The following is a 21,335-nucleotide window of genomic DNA, read 5'->3' on the forward strand; positions in this document are numbered from 1 at the left end:
TGGACTTATGTTTATACCACTCCAACAGAGCCTCGGGGTATTCCTTTTCTCACCATCCTTTACACACATACTTTGGTATTTATTGGGATGTCCAAAACCGCTGTTCTGTTTTTTTCCATACAATGGCTGTAGTAGTGCTCGGTTGTCTTTAATTTCATTCAAAGCAATTTTGTTAGATTGTGTTGTGACAGCTGTCATATCACCATGAATTTAAAAAAAAACTTGTCAAAAGACGGAAGATGATACACAACACTTTTGGCATACTATGCTTTATTCTTTCAAGAAAGGTAAAGAAATGCACCTAAAATGCAAAAAGATTTGTGCAGTGTATGAAGAAGGTGCTGTGACTGATCGAATGTGTCAAAAGTGGTTTGGGAAGTTTCTTGATACTGACATTTTGACCAAATAATTATTTGCTGTGGGACTGTCTTACACATTGGAAGATGTTTAGCAGGACCTCTGGACTCTACCCACTAGAAACCAATAGTGGGAGATAGCCAACATACTCAAAATATACAAATCAATAGAGTTATTGGTGAAAACAGGGGGGGAGGTTGGGGATACAGGGATCGAGCAAAAAAGAAAAAGGATTTATGGACATGAACAGCAGGATGGTATTTGCTGGGGAGAGGGGAGTATAAGAGGACTAGGTGGTAATGGAAAAACATAATAGAGATTATGTATTTTTAAATGTATGTTTCATTTTACAGAAAAAAAAACATAACGTACTTTTTGGCCAAACCAATAGAACCATTCCAAAAGGATTCAAGGAACAGAGGGAATCTACTTCTGGCCATAAGTACCTATGGTTAAGTCTGTAGCAAGCTGAGAGCCACAGCAAGAAATTCAGACTGAACAAGAATGGGGCAGGGCACAAATACCAAAAAAAAAAAAAGGCCTAAATGAAAGAAAAGATCAAAGCTCCAGAAAAAAAAAATACACCTAAGCAACAAAGAGATAGCTAACCTATCAGATGCACAGTTCAAAACACTGGTAATCAGGTTGCTCACATAATTGGTTGAATATGGTTTCAAATTACACGGAAAAATGAAGGCTATGCTGAGTGAAATAAAGGAAAATGTAGAAGGAACCCACAGTGACAGGAAGGAAACTGGGACTCAAATCAATGGTGTGGACCAGAAGGAAGAAAGAAACATTCAACCAGAACAAAATGAAGAAACAAGAATTTTTTAAAAATGAGGAGAGGCTTAGGAACCTCCAGGATATCTGTAAATGTTCCAACATCTGAATCATAGGGGTGCCAGAAGGAGAGGAGGAAGAGCAACAAATTGAAAACTTATTTGAACAAATAATGAAGGAGAACTTTTCCAATCTGGCAAAGGAAATAGACTTCCAGGAAGTCCAGGAAGCTCAGAGTATCCCAAAGAAGTTGGACCCAAGGAGGAACACACCAAGACACATCATAATTACATTAGCCAAGATGAAAGATAAGGAGAGGATCTTCAAAGCAGCAAGAGAAATGGAGACACTTACCTACAAAGGAGCTCCCATCAGACTGTCAGCTGATTTCTCAAAAGAAACCTTGCAGGCAAGAAGGAGCTGGAAAGGAGTATTTGAAGTCATGAAAGGCAATGACCTACATCCAAGATGATGCTACCCAGCAAAGCTATCATTTAGAATGGGAGGGCAGATAAAGTGCTTCCCAGATAAGGTCAAATTAAAGAAGTTCATCATCATCAAGCCCTTATTATATGAAATGTTAAAGGGACTTATTGAAGAAAAAGATAAAAAATATGGACAGTAAAATGACAACAAACTCACAGCTATTAACAACTGAACTAAAAAAAAAGAATGAAAGAGAAAAGGAGACAACCAAGTAAAATAAATGTTTTTAAAGTTACAGACTTTTGGATTAATATGGTGCCTGACTAGCAATGTCTAAAAACCATCCCCTACCTGTTATTAGAAAACTTCCATGCCCTTGCTGGTGTAGCTCAATGGATTGAGCACGGGCTGTGAACCAAAGGGTCGCCAGTCAGGGCACATGCCTGGGCTGCAGGCCAGGTCCCCAGTGGAGGCCACATGAGAGGCAACCACACATTGATGTTTCTCTCCCTCTCTTTCTCCCTCCCTCCACTTCTGTTTAAAAATAAATAAATACAATCTTTTTTTAAAAAGAAAGAAAGAAAACTTCCACAGAAAACATAGCCCAAACCCCCCACTAGAATGGCAGGGTGGTAAAGTTCTGTAAATATTGTTTGTCATTATTTTGTCTTTGAAGTAAAAACAATAGTGAGTATTGAAAATTTATCCCAAAAGACTGGTAAGTTTGTCACTCAAAAAAAAAGAAGAAAACCTCACAGTACATATGTGTGCAGGGTTTTAAAAGCAAACATGTTTTGGTTGAAAATACAGTTTTTTTTTCCAATGAGATCTAGCTGGAAGAATCTCATTTGCCAAACCTGTCTCCCTAAAGTCAAGTAAACACATACTGCATATATTAGGATTCTATAAGGATACTGTATTTGCTTATATATACATAAAACATTCCTGGAACAATACAAAAGAAACAGACAACACCAAATGCCTCTGGGATGGGAAACCCATAAACATTGAATGCCCCTCCCTCTGGCTGAGTTTCTCATATAAATGAGATGAGGAATGAGCCATTTTTAAGAATGAAAAAATGGGTGCTCGTTTTGGCGCCACATATACTAAAATTGGAACAATACAGAGGTTAGCATGGCCCATGTGCAAGGATGATACACAAATTCATGAAGCATGCCATGTTTCTTAAAATCCCATTTGCGCACTGGATGGTGTGGCTCAGTGGATTGAGTGCAGGACTGTGAACCAAAGGGTCACTGGTTGATTCCCAGTCAGGGCACATGCCTGGGTTGTGGGCCAGGCTCCCAGTAGGGGGCGCATGGGAGGCAACCCCACATTGATGTTTCTCTCCCTCCCTTTCTCCCTCCCTTCCCCTCTTTAAAAATAAATAATTAAATCTTTTAAAAATATCCCATTTGCTATAGCAACAAGAAAAATAAAATACCTAGGAATAAACCCAACCAAAAAGATAAAAGACCTGTACTCAGAAAACTACACAACACTGAAGAAAGAAATTAAGAAAGACACAAATAAATGGAAGCATATACAATGTTCGTGGATGGGAAAAATGAACATCATCAGAATATTCATACCACCCAAGGCAATTTATAGATTCAACACAATCCCTATAAATATACCAGTGACATATTTCACAGATATAGAACAACCATTTCAAACATTTATATGGAACCATAAACAATCCCAAATAGCTTCAGCAATTCTGCACCCTGATGTTCATAGCAGCACAATTCATGATAGCCAAGAGTTGGAAGCAACCTAGATGCCCATCAGTAAATGACTGGATCAAAAAACTATGGTACATTTACACAATGGAATTCTATGCTGCAGAAAGGAAGAAGGAACTACTACCCTTTGCAACAGCATGGATGGAACTGGAAAGCATTATGTTGAGCGAAATAAGCCAGGCACTGAAAGACAAATACCATATGATCTCACCGTTAACAGGAATCTAAACAAACCAAACAAGCAAGCAAAATATGACCAATGACACTCAAATATGGAACAGGCTGACAGGGTCCAGAGGGGAGAGGGGAGAGAATCATAGGGGAAAAGGGAATGGACTCACATGAACAAGTATAAAGGACACATGGACAATAACTAAGGGTGGGGGGCGGAAAGGGGAGGGAGGCGGGGAGCATGGGGCGGGGGGCGGGCAGGGTTGGGAATATAAGACAGAAACCTGTACTTGAACAAGAATTAAATAAAAAATTATATTAAAAAATAGCTTCAGCAATTCTGAGCAACAAGAACAAAGTAGGAAGGATCACAATACCTGACATCAAACTATATTAGAAGGCTACTATAACTAAAACAGTCTGGTACAGGCATAAGAACAGACACATAGATCAATGGAACAGAACAGAGTGCCCAGAAATAAACCCATGTCTCTATGGTGAATTAATATTCAACAAAGGGGGCAGAAGCACAAAATGGAGTAAAAACAGCCTCTTCAACAAATGGTATTAGCAGATTTGTACAATTACATACAAATAATTTTTTTAAAAATCTCTGTATGTTACAGCCACAGCAGCACAATTTACAATAGCCATGTGCTGGAAGCAACCTAAGCATCCATCAGTAAATGAGTGGATTAAAAAAACTGTGGTACATTTACACAATGGAATTCTATGCAACAGAAAGAAAGAAGGAGCTCCTACCCTTTGCAACAACATGGATGAAACCGGAGAGCATTGTGCTAAGTGAAAGAAGCCAGGCAGTGAAAGAAAAATACCATATGATCCCACCTATGAGTGGAACCTAATCAACAAAACAAACAAGAACCAAAATACAGCCAGAGACATGGAAATAAAGAATAAACTGACAGTAACCAAGGGTGGGGAAGGGATAATGGAGAAGAATAGAGGAAGGGTCATGAAGGAACATGTATAAAGGACCCATGGTCAAAACCAAAGAGAAGTGGGGGTGGACGGGGTCGGGGAAAGTAATGGCAGGGAAATGGAGGCAACTGCATTTCAACAATTTTTTTTAAAAAATGAAAAAATGGAAACTTCACATATATATAAGAAATACTAGAAAATGCTTGCATTTTGTGTTATCAATGGGAAAAAACACATAGATGAACTGTGACAAAGGAGAAAACAAAGAAGGCATAGCAAGAATGAAGAGTGAGGTTCCCACAAAGAACATGGACCACATGGGAAATGGTCAGCATCTCTGCATGGCCAGAGGACAGAGGGAGAGAAGCACTAGTATGTTGTGACTGAAGAGAACAGTATCAGGGGCCACACACCAGGCCCCAGAACTATGTTAGGGAAGATGGATGATGTTTTGAGAGCAGTGGGTATTGTGTGACAGATTTCAATCAAAGGAGTAGGAGGAACGTATTTGTATTTTTCAGATTATTTTCATCTGCAGTGAGAATAATGGATTTAAATAAGGCAACAGTGGAAGCAAGAAGAAAGAGAGACTGATGTAACAGATTTGGTGACAAAAGATGGCCTTAACTGAGGAAATGCAGAAGAATGGACAGGCAAGAGATATTTAGAAAGTAAAATGGCCAAGACTTGGTAACTGAATGGGGAGAATGAGTGAGACAGGATTCAGAGACAATAACCAGCATTCTGGTCTTTGAGTGGATGGCCAGTGAGTGGATGGAGCCAGTAACGCAAGAATGAAAGCTAGTTTTCTGGGAAAGATGTTTAAAGTGACAGTGGGACTCTTGAGTGAAGATGACTAGCAGAAAAATATATGTGAGGTCATCAGCCTCCACATAGCTAAAGGAGTAATAGAGTGAGAATTGGATCTAGGATTCACCAACCTGTGAGTCAGGTGGAAGAAGAACTAGAAAAAGATCAAGAACAGGTAGTCATAGAAACAAGAGAAAAATCAGGATAGGATGTCCAGGATAATATCATGGACACCAAATGATGAATCAGTGTCAAAAGCTGACAAGGGGTTAATAAGACAGGACTTAACACTAGGTAGTTTCTAGCAACAGTGGCAAAAACAGAGGCAGTGCAGTATAGTGAGAGCAGAAGGGGAATTTCTAAATCCTGTACCAGCAAAATTACAAATGCCTACATAATCTAGATAGTTATTCTAACTTGTGAAAAGTAAACCATAAAATGACCTACAAACTCATAATAATAGATGAAGCAGGAGACATACCATTTATTTGAGAAGCACTGTCAACCACCTACCGTTTTAACAAAAAAAAATGAAATTCCTAAAACATTAACCAAAAAGACCCAAAATTTGAATCTTGATTTTGGCATAAGTACCTCTAAAATGCCAAGCCTGTGAGCTGCAACAAAGCTGGCCTAGAGTCCTTAAAATCCTCCCCAGGACCCAGAGGCCACCTCCTCCCAATCAGGCAGGAAGGGCTTGAATACAAGGCCATAGAGGAAGCTAGAAGATAGCAAGGCCGCCATCAGCATATTAACATGCCAACATAAGGGGAATTAGTTAGCCTGGTCTGGTCTACCACCATGCTGAATCCATATTAATCCCCTTCCACCAAGAGCCTTCACTTCAGATCCCCTCACCTACATGACTAATTCAGGTTGGCATTTTGCTTTCTGGGACATGGAGTCCAGCCAAGCCAACTTGACAGACATAAAAAGGAAACCTAAGAACTAAAGAAAGAAAAACATATCAGCCATGAAAACCACATACTGCTGTCCCAAAATAAGGCCCCTTGCTCTCATCTGAAACAGAAGGCAATGCTCCAAACAGGAGGTGGGGAACTTCACTGATGCCAAATAAACATTAAGGGAGTCAGACTGTTGCAGATTATTAAAATGAACTGTGAAATCCATTCCAAGACATTCATATTCCAGAAAAGAGAACAACTTGCCCCAAGGTCACAGAGAGTTTGGTTGGACCTGGATGAGCACCTGTCTGATTTTCTCTGCAGTATACCGTAAGTCCTTCTAATCACTGCCAAATACTTATGTCCAGTCTGGCTCTCCCCAAAACTCCAGACTTATATATCCTACCATCTCTGACACCTCCTCTTGGCTATATCAAAAGCTCAAATTCTAACATCCAACACTGAACTTACAATCCTTCCCTAATACTCCCAGCACCAGTTTCTCATCCAGGGCTTCTTAGCTTAACAGATGACATCATCTTCCATATGGTTCCTGAGCCAGAGAATAAGGAATTATGTCCAGTGCTTGAACTCCAGTCCTACCACTTCCTAGCTGTAACCTTGGACAAACTAAATAAGGTCTTTTAAACCTCAGGTTTTAGCATCTTAAAGGGGATAACAACAGAAATTACCTCATAAAATAGCTGTGAGAAGTGAACGAGATAATGTGTATAAAATGCTGAGCATAAAGAAAATATCTTTGTGTGCAGTTCCCTCTATCTTCTTGCCTATTTCCTCCAATCCCACTCCTTCACCTAGTTAACACCTATGAATCCTTCTCATTTCAACTCAAATGCCACTCCCTGCCTGCCAAGGCTAGGTCAAAACCATCCCCCGTCCTACCATTTTTAACCATCAAAGCACACTGTAATTTCCATTCACATCACACTGTGATGGTTCAATTAATGTCTATATCCCTCAATAGTCTATAAGCTTCATGAGGGCAGGGAATGGGAGTATTACAGCTCACGTTTATATTCTCAATGCAGTACCTAGTATGTAATACATGTTTAGTAAACATCAGGTGAGTGAAAATACCCAAGAAGCATGTTTATCAACAAAAAATATACCTAGAGATTCACAGGACACCAATCCAAGTGATAGCCCATGGCCATCCCACCTAGGGGGTCAGGTAGAAAGGGCCAGTAAGCCCCATGGGACCATTACAAAGTTAATGATTTACTACCTATTTGACCACCACTCTAACCATTCAGAATTTGGCCTCCACGGCACTAGAATATACTCTGCATAAACAAGCACAGCCATACCCTGAGTATTTTTTAGATAAACCCCAATCCCTCTGATAGCTTTCCCCCTGATAGCTTTCCCCCACTGTGGGTGTGATTCTTGTGTTTAAAAACACATATTTTTGTACCACAGGACCTTTAAATGCAGCCAACTGCTACATCTGGGACTTATCTGAAGAAACAGCTATCTGTTCTAACTCAGGAGTAAAACTGAGCTCTATGGGACCTAGGAAAGAATGGCATCTTGACTCTGCAGTCTGGTACCAGTACAGGATTTTCAGGAATATTTTTTACTACTGCCAATGTTTGTTTGTACAGCAACTTTAGAACCTAGCCTCCTTGTAACATGGGACTCTAATGCATAGCCAAGTATTTTAAAATGCAAGTTTTGACATTGGGCAGGCCTGGGTTCAAATTCTGGTTCTGCCACTTAGGAGTTATAAATAAAACCTTAGACCTTAACCTCTCTTAGCCAGTTAACTCATCTATACTAACAGATATAACAGTACCTAGATATTATAGCTGGTAAGAAGCATTAAATTAAATAGTGAACATATGGTTAAATTATTCTTTAAGAAAGTTCTTTGGATACAAAGTACCACCACCTTAGAAGATAAAAGTTCTGTACCATACATAGCGTAGTACCCATTCCCAATGATACTCAGTAAACACCATGATCTTCCTTAGCCTTTGTCTATTCTGGTCCAGACACCAGCCCATTTCCTTATGGGAGTTATCTGACACCACCCTGCTATTTTGAGTAGAACTGCCTGCGCATAAATGATCCTCTTCCCAATTTGGACTGTTGAAGTGTTATACAAACCACCCTACTTCCTCTTGTCTTTTGGGTCAAATAGTGAACCAAGTTTTTCATAACTTTGCTCATGCAGACACACATGCACATGTGCGCGCACGCACACACACACACACACACACACACACACTTTTTTGAGAACATGACTTCCCCAGCACAGGACTCAGAGATACTATACAAGAAAACAGTGGCAAATACAGGAAAAAAAATAAAACCTCTTTATCCAAAGGAAAATAATGTAGAAATGGAAGCTGAAATGTTCTACACAATGATGTATCCAGGAAAAACTGAAATATCACCTGTGCCTCTGCCACAGTATTTCTTTTGTACCTATTACATATGGGAAAAAGTAGTTGCTGCCACTTGTAAAATAATTGTTCTCTGAACAGCATTGAACTAGGCACTAAGGGAGGATACAGAAAAACTATTTCTGCCTTCCAAAAGATTGCAATGTAATTGGAAGCACCAAACAAATGGGCAAGGGATAACTATGCACTGAATGAGTGCTAATAAAGAATAAATAAGGCAGAGGTATGATATGTATTTTGGGAAAAGTAAAGCTCTCCTGAAGAAGGTGCCTAATAATTAAGTAGATAAAGGTGCAAGGGCAGTTTAGATATACCAAAGCCTAAGAACCAGCCTGGGGTAGTCTACAGACACTGAGAAACATATATAGTAAGAAGATTTAAGAAAATAGACAAAAAACAGAAATGCAATATTTGCGTGAAAGGGGAAAGTTTCTATCTTCCTTGCAAAAAAAAAGAGGACCCATCAAAAAGCCAGGTCCCCAAAGTCTCCCATTAGTATAACCCCATAACATCACTTACCCGGATAAGGGAAGCCTGATGCCGAGGGGGCTTGGCTCCTTGGTTCCCTGATGAGGATCCCTCGGGCTGGACAAAGGGCTGTCTAGCTTCATAAGGAGCTGAAACAGGAGAGAAAGTCAGCATGGGACACAAAGATTCCATTCAAAAATTATGACTTCACATTCCAACTGATACAGTGTGTGCTTTTAAGGGCAAAATTAGCAAAGGAATTGGAGTTTATGTGCATAGGGCCGCCTAGGACAAACAAACCTTGGTGCCCCTGGGCACAATTTAACTGAACAATCTAAAGATATCCAACCAATTTATGATAAGGCAGGAAAATATTGACATCAGGTTAAGATCAGGAATAAATTGTAAGGGTGAAATGGTGATAATCTAAATTGGGATAGAAAACAACGATAGTAGTTAGAAAAGTACTATGTCATAAGTGTTCAAATTCTTAACATAAGGTACATCCTATATATACCCTCCTGTTTAAAAGTCTTCTATTCAGCCCTGGCTGGTGTAGCTCAGTGGATTGAGCTGAGAACCAGAGGACTGCAGTTCGATTCCCAGTCAGGGCACATGCCTGGCCTGGGTTGCAGGCCAGTTCTCAGCAGGGGATGCATGAGAGGCAACCATACATTGATATTCTCTCCCTCTCTCCTTCCCTTCCCCTCTAAAGAGAAATAAATAAATAAATCTTTATAAAAAGTCTTCCATTCATTGCCCACCCCCCGAAGAAGGAAATGAATAGGCATTTTGAACAGTAAGACTCAACATTATCATTTATTTTGTTTTATTTTTGAAAACTAAATGGCACTGTCTTCTTTCCCTTGTTGGGAAGTATGTAAAACCAAATAGAGAAAAAAACAGGAAGCAACAAATGTATTCTATATGTATTATTTTATCTTTTGATAACCAAACTAAAAATAACTGTTACCTGTAAGAAAAAGTTTTAAGCCATGAAAATTAACAAAATTTTTTATTCCTTTTATTTCTGGAACACTTTATATGACCTTGCCAGTAGGGCACAAAACCAGTTAAATATAACCAGGTAGTACTCAGCTCCAAGAAAAAGGAGAAATTATCACTCAAGATGACACCATTTCTAATCTGTGGGGGATAACAGTTTTAGCTTTTGGAAGTATGTAAAGAAGTAAAATTCATTCTTTCTGTAGCTTCATTATAAATTAAATTAGGTAGAGAGACCAGAGCAGCCTTGTTAGTGCATCATCTTTAGCACTGTGTGGTATTTTGAAAACAAAGAAAGTACATAACAATAGCACATCGAGAATAACAAACAACTCCTGGGCTCACGTCTGCTTATTGTATTTCATCCAAGAAACTGAAACACAAGATTATAACACATTAAAGTAACAAAATCACTGCCTGGCAAATCATTTAGTGGATTTTCAGACTCTGCTAAGAATGATTAAAAATATAAAAATGGGAAAGAAATATATACAGAGAACACATAATCCACAACTTAAAAATAAATCTCAGTTGGTAGGCAGGTGTTGTCTTCAGAGAAAGACTTTTAAGATCATTTCACTTTGATAAAACACCAAATTAAACTCAATGCTGGAAGGTTCAAATAACAGTAAAGTGTACCATGGTTGGGATACTAGTGGGCATAAGCTTTCCCTGGGAAGCTCTCCCTGATCCCACATGCCTCTGGTTCCCCTCAGAAGAAGGGAGCTTCTACTGCCTAGAAGGGAAGTGTGTGGGGGGAGACATTAGGCCTATGGCTGTGGTCCCTCACCTACAAAGGCTTTCTTTCCTTGGAAATGACAGGCCTATCTCATCAGTAAGGCTTGAATAAAGACTCAGCCATGTGGAGGATCATTTTTGGAGAGGTCTGGTCTCAAGGGCAGATTTTTCTTTCTACTCCTGTGAAAAGCCTGGGTTGGCTATGCCTGCCTGTGACTGGAAAGATGAATATCTGAAGCTCATGTAATCACAAACCTAAGACATGCTCCAGCTTTATCAGTAACACAGCTGACATTCAGGCAATCATTGGTCTCATTCTGCAACTGGAACTGAACTCAGGCGGTAACAAGATAGGTGTTACTTATTGCTTCTACTCACCTGCCTCCCAAATAAAACACAAGACACGTAACTCAGTGCAAAAAATAATAATTCTTAGATCCCCTTTACAAGAGGTTTAATAAGGAACTAGAAGTACCATCTTTCTCCAGGAATAGGAATACAAAACAAACCCTGAAGATTTCATCACTGTGAGAGTCAATGTCAAACTAGAACAGTGTGACAGGAGTAACTTCACAATATAGACTCTATATCTGCAGTCAACCCAGTGAAGGATGGCCAGAGGTGACATTCAAGAATACTTGAGAATTTCACAAATAAAATGAATACTAGACTCTAAAAACACAAAAGAAAATAGTAGAGAACATTTGAGCACCTACAATGTGCCAGGAACTGTGGTAGGCACAGATGTTTACATTTTTCATTTGATCCACAAAGCAAACTTCTGAGGCAGAGATTACTCCATTTTACAGATTAAGAAAACTGAGGCCCAGAAAAGTGAAATACCCACAGTCACACAGGGTAGAAATGGACAGAAATGAGAAATGTAGGCCTACCAACTCTATCTTTAGGGACAGGAGATGAACATCACGACCCATGCTTTTAAGGGAGTAGATACCTAGAATTGATACATTGGAATAAGATGTATAAGAAAAAGCAGAACAGACAGTGATTTTGAAATAAGACACTAGATATCAGAGGAAACAAGGAAGAGAGCTGAAAGTAGTTGTCTCTGGAGACCAGAAACAGGTTCAGTGAAACGAACAGTTGTGTTTACTATAGGCATTTAAGTATTATAGAACTACACACATGTATTTCTGTGATTTAAACATTCTTTTTAAAAATATGGATAGCAATTGTCTGCCTCTGAGGAGTATGGTTAAGAAGGAAATAATGCACATGAAGACCTCAGCACAATGCCTGGCACGTAAGTCATATGCAATGAACATCAGTTAGAGCTACATCCAGCAGATGAGACTAGCAGGACCCTGGGAGAGAAGCTGAAGAGAGGCTGAACTATACACTGGTCTGATGGTGCTCGGTCTGATTTAAAACACACTCAATACATGCCCCACCAACCAGGAATTATGGCAGAATATCAAACATGGAAATAGCCCCAGAAAAATGTATTACAAGAAAATTATCCCAGTAACAAAACTCCTTTTCGAAAAGGCAGAAACTAAAAATAAGTCTAGAGTGCTTAGTACCAGAATGCTAAGTTTTAGCAGGTTTCAGATATGGTACTGTCTATACCAAAGGGAACAGAATGGCATAAGATGGCGCAGGAGTGAATGGAAGCCATAGTAACCTCCTCCCAGGATCAATCTGAAATTACAACTAAATTGTGGTGAGATCACCCAGAACAAACAACTGAACAATAGCAAGAGAGAAGACATATAACCTCAGACAGACAGAAGAATCAGCTTTAGCACAATCTGACTATACCTGCACAACAGTATAAAAGGCATGGTGAGTGGAGTGACCCTCAGTAAACCAGGTGGGGGGGGGGGCCCACCAAAGAATGACCCAACAACAATCACATCCAGAGAGCCAATGTACACAGCATAAAGGGCATCCCAAGAGCGTCAAGTTCAGGAGACCAAAGAGACTGCACCCCTGAACCTCACAGGTCTCCTACCATAGAAGTTCACACCACAAACTCAGGGAGTCAAAACAGATCAATTTAAGAAGCAGAAGCAAACAACAAGAGCCTCACGAACAATGGGAAGACAAAGAAACAACACTCGATCAAAAGGAAAGGAGGAAGCCTCAGAAAGAATACTAAATGAAATAGATGCAAGTCAACTATCAGATACTGAGTTCACAGCAATGGTTATAAGGAAGCTCAATTAGCTCAGTGAGAATTACCAAAAACTACAAGGAAACTACAATGAACTCACTGCAAACTATATCAGCATGAAACAGGACATAGAAATCATCAACAAGAGCCAAGAGGAAATGAAGAGTACAATTTCTGAATTGAAGAACACAGTAAAAGGAATCAAAAGCAGGTGAGATAAAGCAGAGGACTGAATCAGCAAGCTGAAGAACAACGTAGGATAAAACTCCCAGAAAGAGCCAGAAAAGGAAAAAAGACTCAAAGAGAATGAAGAGGGGTTAAGGGGACTGCAGGACAACATGAAACAGAATAATATCCATATAATAGGGATATAAGAAAGATAAGAAGAGGAACAAGGGATAGAAAACCTATTTGAAAAAGTAATGATAGAAAACTCCCCTAAATTTGATGAGAGAAAAAGCCACACAAGTCCAGCATGCAGAGAGGGTCCCAATCAAGAGGAACCCAAAGAGGCCCACTCCAAGACACATCATAATTAAAATGGCAAAATTCCAAGACAAAGAGAGAATCTTAAAGGCAGCAAGAAACAGGAAGTAACATACAATGGAGCCCTAATAAGGCTAGCAGCTGACTTCTCAATAGAAACACTACATGCCAGAAGGGAATGGCAAGAAATATTCCAAGTAATGAAAAGCAAAGGTGTGCAACCAAGACTACTCATTTCAGCAAGGCTGTCAATTAAAATGGAAGGTGAAATAAGGAGCTTCCCAGACAAAGAGGGCTGAAAGAACATACCTCCACCAAACCAGCATTGCAAGATATGGTAAAAGAACTGCTCCAAAAAGAGGAAGTAAAGGAGATAGAGGAGCACAGGTACAAATGGGGTAAAACAGCAATGAATACATACCTATCAATAATAATCTTAAATGTAAATGGATTAAATGCTCCAATTGAAAGACATAGAGTAGCAGCATGGATAAGAAATCATGACCCACACATATGCCGCCTATAAGAGACCCACCTCAGAACAAAAGACCTACACTGACTAAAAGTGAAGGGCTGGAAAAAAAAATATTCCAAACAAACAGACAGGAAAAAAAGCCAAGGTAGCAATACTCATATCAGACAAAACAGACTTCAAAACAAGGGCCATAAAAAGAGATACAGAAGGACGCTCCATAATGCTCAAGGGAAGAATCCATCTAGAACAAAGAGAAGATGGAGTACAGAAATAGAAAGGAGAATCCTGAGTCCCTCAGATGAGTTGATGCCATTGTGGAGGCAACAGAGGTGAGTTTAGAAACAAATGGCGGAGGGGGTGGGGGACATGGAAACCTGAAGAGAAACTGAGGTCTGAAAATGTAGGGAGAGAGAAGGAAGACATGTGGTCTCCTCTTACTTTTTCACCTAAAGATACATGACAGAAAAGGAAGCAAAATAAAGACAATTCTTTGTGGGGAAATCCACAGATATTACACAAACAGGAACTGACAAAGTTGGGTGTGAATAGTATCAATTAGAAACAAAAATCTTAAGATAGACCCAAGTTGTATATAGAAAAACTCTCCCTTCCTTTGATTTAGGTAAGTGGAGAAGTCTAAATGGAAATACCTGTAAACATTTTATTTATGAATGTCCTTGTTCCCAGCTACAGGGACCTAACAGCCTCCTAATCCATGGCCAGACCCAGGAAACTCAACTCCTTGAGAAACAGGAGACTGTTCACTCAGAGTCCTCTCTATGGGTATGCTGTACAAAGGAGAACCCTCTGGAAGAGTAGCTCATCAGTCTAAGGATCATGATGTAGGAGAAAAATCAGGAAGGGGTAAGAGAAACGTAGACAATAATGTTTCAAGAATGAAAGAGTGACCACAAAGAGATATCACTTCACATCTAACAGAATGGCTAAATTTGAAAACACTGAGGAAAAAGAAACCACTGAGAGTACCAAATGCTCTCAAGGAACATAAACTCTCATACATTGCTGGTGTGAGTATACAGTTCCTTTGGAAAACTGTTTGGCACTTCCTCATACACCTACCCTAAGTTCAACAATTCCACTCCTAGGTACCAGAGAAATTATAACCTTATGTCACAAAAAAACTTCACACACAAATGTTCACAGTATCCTTAGATGCTGTGAACAGTCAAACACTGGAAATAACAAACAGTCAAACACTGGAAATAACCCAAATGCCCATCAACAGGAGAATGGCTAATCAAACTGTGATTCATTCATACAATGGAACACTACTGAGTAATAAAGAGAAACAAACTACTGAAACACACAACAAACATGGATGAATCTCAAGCACTATGCTGTGAGAAAGACAGCAGACAAATAAGAGCAGTCATTCAATATGATTCCATTTATATGAAGGTCTGGAAGGCGCAAACCTAATCTATAGTGGTAAAAGTTAGAACAGTGCTTATATGGGGGGCAGGGGGTGATTAGAAAGGGGCATCTCTGGGGTGATGAAAATGTTCTACTTTTGATCAAAATAGTGTGTACATGGGTATATCCATTTGTTAAAATTCAAATTGTAGATTTTAAATAGGTGTGTTTTATTATTTGTAAATTTTACCTCACTTTTTTTTAAAGGGGAGATGAGAAAGCAAAAACACATGAACAACCCTGATAGATGCTGCTAAGAGTTAAGAACAATAGAGAGAAACAGCTGTTTCCTTGCCACTGCGGGAACAGAAGTGCAATTTGAATGGGATGAGGAGAGAATGGGCCATGCGATAGAGGTAGTATAAACAAGTTGTTTAAGGCATATCAAAAAGATAGGGTAGAACTTGGTGATATGCTGACTCAGTAGAACAAAAATTACTCACCTGTGAATTAAAAACCAAAAAACAGGCACCATGCTAGGCATAGAACTCCAACTTTCAAGCCCAAATAAAATTAGAATTTTTTTAAATATTTTATTTATTTATCTTTAGAGAGGAAGGGAAGGAGAGAAGGAGAGAAATATCAATGTATGGTTGCCTCTTGTGAGTCCCCTGTTGGGAACTGGCCTGCAACCCAGGCATGTGCCCTGACTGGGAATTGAACCACGATCATGTGTTTCACAGACCTGTACTCAATCCACTGAGCTACACCAGCCAGGGCTAAGATTAGAAATTTTTTTAAAAACCACTTCTAAAAATCATGGAAATCAAGCAGGAGGGACTATAAGAGGACAATGAATTCTCGGCCCCATTTGGTTGCAGACATCAGTTTTAACAGAGTAGTTTCTTGTTACAATATCATCTTGCATTTGCAAAGGACTTAATTTCCAATCAGATTTCATACTCATATTCTCACTAACCTTCACAACATCTCTGTAAGATACTATTACTCCATTTTAAAAGAGAGGCAATCACGGTTCAGAGCAGTTAAATGGCTTGCCAGAAGTCACATAGGTAGTCACATAAACCCACACCTTCTGATTCCAATCAAAAGATTTTTTCATTATGTCATATCTGCCTCTCTCTGCAAGATTACAGCCTCTCTCTTGTCTAGGCTAGCACATGTTTTATATCTGTGTCCCTCTAGAAGTCACCACTATTTTCAATGCAGCAAAACCTACAGAAACTGGGTCACTTTCAGCCAGAGTCTACAAAGGAAAAAGGGGGGTTATGAATATCCAATTCTAGAATACCTTTAATTGGTCATATCTTAAACTAGCAGCCTGAGCCCCAGGAGGACAAGATGCTGCAGTGAATTTATGGAGTTTTAGCACTGCAGCCTAGGCAGTAAACTCTGCAAGTCATCCTCAGAACCAACTAACATATTTTAACCACTGACATGGCCAGCACAGCATGAATGTGACCAAGCAGGCAACCAACCCCACAACTGGCACTTTACACACTCCTCAGCAAAATGCTTTCCCTACCATCTCCCTTATTCTTATTCCCAAACACAAGAGCTAAATATTTCCATTTATGTGATCAGTTTTTAACAGTTGAATCAGTTCTTTTGCATTTGCAGTTATATTTTTAAGTTCCATAAAAACAGTTATTTTGTAAATATGTTTGGTGTGTTTGCAGAAAATAACAATTCCAGAACAATACAGCCCCTTAATATACCACTTTTCTTTGTTATGAAATCAGTATATGAAGGATTAAATCACCTAAATCGTTTACAGGTCTAAAGATGAACTAGGTTGTAGGATGGAAAACAAGGCATTACTATTTTCATTTTATTTTTTAAACCTTGCTTGAAAGAATAAAATTAAATTGAGCTGTGTTTCCAAAGACAGAGTTAATTAAGTCCAGAGATTCAGCAGCTGGCAGCATTGCTGCCTGATAGATTAAGGCATCTCTAAGACCCTGCCTGGGACAGCTGGCCCACAGATCGCCTCTTACCTGGCTGCATCTGCTCCGTGCTGCTCCGCAGTTTGCTGTAGCCATGGCTCAAGGGCACCCTCTGGTAATGAGGCGGGGAAGAAGGAGGGGAGGCGAGAGGTGACATCGTGGGAGACTGTGTTTCCTGCTTCAAAGAACCAGAGCAGAGTTCAGAGACAATCACTCGAGAAGCCTGGCGCTCTGAGCTGCAGTTATGAACTATAATGCAACTCTACTATTGGTGAACCAGCTGATTTAACACATGGATGAAATATTTCTCAAAAATCTGTCTAGGTTAAAAATCAGTGTCTGAGGATTCAAAAGTCTCCCAGAGGATAAAAATCACACTAGTGCTCCATACCTAAATTATTAAAACAACCATGGAACACTTTCAGTTATTCCAATAATATTTTCCTTTGGAAAAAAAGACACTAATCACATGAAATAACATTCATACTCCCCAATTTTGATCTCTTTCTGGACACATTCATTCATTCATTAATAAAGGCCCCTATTTCCTGGATTTATACTCTTTAAGTCTTTCAGTAAGTGTGGACATTAGAAAATATTTAAAATGCTCAATGCTAAATACTCTTAAGAGCTTACTATGCCAAGTAAAATTCCAGCTTTTCATTTTTACATTGAGAGATGGCAAAATAGTTCATTATGGATGAACCACTCCACTAGCCCACTCATAGTAAATAGGATGGAGCCTCAAACACATTTCAATTCGAATCTCAATTCAAATGTAAACCTGATGTTGGACCCTAGGCAAGATAAGCAACCTTACTCTGCTACTGGGTTTGCTCCTCTCTATTTTTTTAATCCTACCAAAAGAGTAGTAACTTCAGAGTATACAAGTATGAAGAAATGGTACTTTTTATCAACAAAGATACTATATAGTTGCTATTAGTCCAAAAATGCAATCTCAAATAATGATTACTACTCTTCTTCAAGAAAAAGAAAACAGTATTTGCTTTGAACTTGAGCTCACACCCATAGATTGGGTGGGCCTAGCATCTAAATCCAATCTGAAAAGGATGTATCCTTAGTCACACAGCCAGGGGGTGGGCATAAAACTATAAATATAAAACTTCAGCAACACCTCATATATCCAGCATTATCAGGATGAGCCATATAAATTAGTTCTCCAACTTAATTCTTTAATTTCATTGCATTGAAAAAAAATTTGATTCATGTTCCTAAAATACAACATTTCTTTGCCTTATAGAAGATATTATATTGAATATAATTTGACTTGTCTGCATGATTCAATATCTCTATTAAAACTATGAGCCGTACCTTGATGACCTCGGGGTTTACTAATGTGTAAGACTATTTACCTCTTCTTGATAGGCTCACTCTTCTGGAATGTTAAACTTTTGTCCCTACCAATCACCACCTGACTATTAACAATAAGTGGTCTAATTTTAAAAGGCCACCCTCCCTGTTCTTGTTCCTAACTTGCTAAATGTGTAATGGCAGAGTTCACAAGACACCATTCCAAACATATTCCCTCAAGAAAAGATTCCCTGGTGAAATAAGTGTAGTAAATACAGATCCCTTTATTGTAGGACTTCTCAGGGCATTTAATGTGTTAATGTGCACAATGAGTCTCCAAGACTGAGGATTTACTCTTCCCCCAAGAATAGGATATGAAGCAGCATTCTCCAAATATATTTAACCAGAAAAATCGTTCCTCCAGACTTTTTTTGGGGGGGGGAGAAGAGGACCTAATAAAAACTCCTAGAAGTTACATTTCAAAGAACTCATTAGGAAATTCTGATTAGAGAAATCAAGTAAGTATACTAAATCAGTGGCCTTACTTTGGATACAATTCTACATTAAAGTAGGCTCTAAAGGGCCCATGCATCAGCCTCTATTTCTTGCTACAAGGAAACCACTGGCTCACTTCCAAGTCTGTAATCCTATCCCAGATGGTGAGATTTGCTGGAAGCTTGACAGCAGATATGAGGCACTGCTAAGTGAGGTTTCATGGTCAGAATCAAACGGATGTGCCCGATCAGACAGCTTACCTGTTTATCCTCATCATCCATTCTTTTGAAGGTATTTTTTTCCAAGATTAAATATGGAATTTGAACCTTGGTTCCATGCAGCTCAGCCGAGTTCCCGAATCGTATCTCACCTTCAGTCTTTGATATCATAAAGCGAGGCAGTGGCAATTCTTTAGGACCAGAACCAGAGAAACTCAAGTGAGACTTTATTTTAGAACTGAGGACAGGGGAACTCACTGGCCAAACAATGAATCACTTTTGAGGAAAAATTCCAGAACACTAAATATAGATAAAATTTTTATTCTGACACAATAAAGACTCCTATAATAATGTCGAGATAGAAAAATGCTGATGTTTTACCCAAATTATTCTGGCTTAGCATTTTTCAATGCCACCAAATCTTCACAGACCTAATTCAGGGTTTGGACTTATCTCCCACATCCGCCTTTAGTACAGCACCAAGAAAAAGGATGTGATATTATGTAAATAACAAATGGTAGCAAGCAAAATTTATATGGCACTTATTATATGCCAGACACTGTATTAAGATCTGCAAATATTAACTCATTTAATCCCCAGAAGTCGACAAGGTAAGACTGTCATTAGCTCTATTTTACAGATGTGGACATAGACATAAAGGAGCTAAGTAACATCTCCAAGATCACAGAGCTCATCTGTGGCAGAGATGGCTCTTAACCAGTGCCCAGTGCTACTGTCCTACCATCCTACAGAAAGGTCCTTCATTCCTACAGCTAACTTCCTGGGTAGAACTGTCTCTCACCCTATGTCATTCCTTAAGGAATTTCCACATTCAATCTCCACTTATCTTTTCATAACGGAATAAGGAAAATGGTATTAAGTTAAAGCAATTAGTCCAATGTTCAACCAGATCCTACTGTCAAAACCATTAGCCATACTCACAATACTATTATGAACTGAACTGCAACAGTCTGGTATATTTGCTTATCTTTTAAATCTGACAAAATTATTCTGAAAACAGAAATGATGCTTTGGCACACTTTAATTCTCAGCATAGCAAATCACACAATACAAAGAACTCTAAAAATGGGGATAATGCTGTGAGCTATGCATTATGATTTGCATCTGTATCCATCATTCAGGGTAATTCTCATCAGTGTACCTTTGCACTTCCATGAGCTCTCTATTCCCAAAACACAGCTGCACTTCCAATGATTGATGCTGTGCTAAAGCCAGAAAACATCTTACAACAGCAAGCAAGTATCCTAGCTCCCCAGGCAAAGAAGGTCCCTGGTTCTCTAATATCCCCATCTTGTTTATTTTTAGTTGCTATGTCCACATTTGATTCAAAGAGGTGGGCAATATGACAAATCCCTGAGTGATCAATCAGCCAAGGGCCCAAGAGACAGAAATAGAATAACCAATCTGGAAACGTAAACCACGACTCTCCTAAAGAGAGGATGGCTGCCATTTTTAGTGTTTTAGTATTTCCCAACCTCGGCAACTTTCCAGCACTCGAGAGGCAGGAACGGACTTCATAAGAAAAAAGGCAAGGGAAAAGTAAATCAAATATAAGCTAATCCTGTGGTGTCTTCTGAGAAAGGTATTTGTTGCAACTCTGTCTGCAAAAGGATATGAAAAGATGGAACAAGATCACATTAGTAATTTGTACCCTGATCTGCCCACAAGAGGATGACTCTACTTCTGAGTACTTGGGGTGGGGGTGGGGGATAAGTAAATGGTCAGCATTTGTAAGCTCCCTGACCAGTATTTTACTTGTGTTCAACAGATAACCTGGTTGTCTAACTTGGCTCTGACTAGATGAGGCTAGAGATGCCTAGTGCCAATATTTAAGGAGGCACTCATTCTCAAGGCCATGTAAATGCAGAGTCAACACTTGCAGGGCCCTGAGAGTGAATGCCCCCTTGAATTTTGTACCCTAGGCACCTCTTTCTACACCCCAGGTTCAGGTCCTGGTATAACCAAACATGTACTCATAGCTGAAGCAAAGCTCTTGAAAATGGTCCACTTGGCTCTCATTAGAAGTCACTCTCAACACTGGGTGCACATTAAGAATCACCTGGGAGGAT

The 21,335-nt window shown here is 39.3% G+C and overlaps 1 protein-coding gene and 1 non-coding gene across 4 annotated transcripts in view; one reads left to right on the top strand and one right to left on the bottom strand.

The window, feature by feature from the left end:
* The window catches only part of REPS2 (RALBP1 associated Eps domain containing 2), a 215,782-nt gene that overhangs the window by 137,395 nt on the left and 57,052 nt on the right, over positions 1 to 21,335 (bottom strand). For 2 of the 3 annotated variants that reach the window (XM_037046289.1, XM_037046287.1), the window contains exons 3-5: positions 19,288 to 19,436; positions 17,273 to 17,399; positions 9,091 to 9,188 (exon numbers count right to left, since the gene is read on the bottom strand). In XM_037046289.1, the coding sequence (XP_036902184.1) occupies positions 9,091 to 9,188; positions 17,273 to 17,399; positions 19,288 to 19,436 (374 nt within the window). The remainder of the gene's footprint in view (positions 1 to 9,090; positions 9,189 to 17,272; positions 17,400 to 19,287; positions 19,437 to 21,335) is intronic. The other variant, XM_037046288.1, reaches the window with a different exon arrangement.
* On the top strand, positions 2,652 to 2,755 carry LOC118987295 (U6 spliceosomal RNA). The gene has a single exon (XR_005066536.1). It is a non-coding gene; the product is annotated as a U6 spliceosomal RNA (small nuclear RNA).

The sequence above is a fragment of the Sturnira hondurensis genome, unplaced genomic scaffold (assembly GCF_014824575.4).
Source record: "Sturnira hondurensis isolate 20B ecotype Veracruz unplaced genomic scaffold, ASM1482457v3 Scaffold0005220, whole genome shotgun sequence".
In the NCBI taxonomy this organism is placed as follows: Eukaryota; Metazoa; Chordata; class Mammalia; order Chiroptera; family Phyllostomidae; genus Sturnira; species Sturnira hondurensis.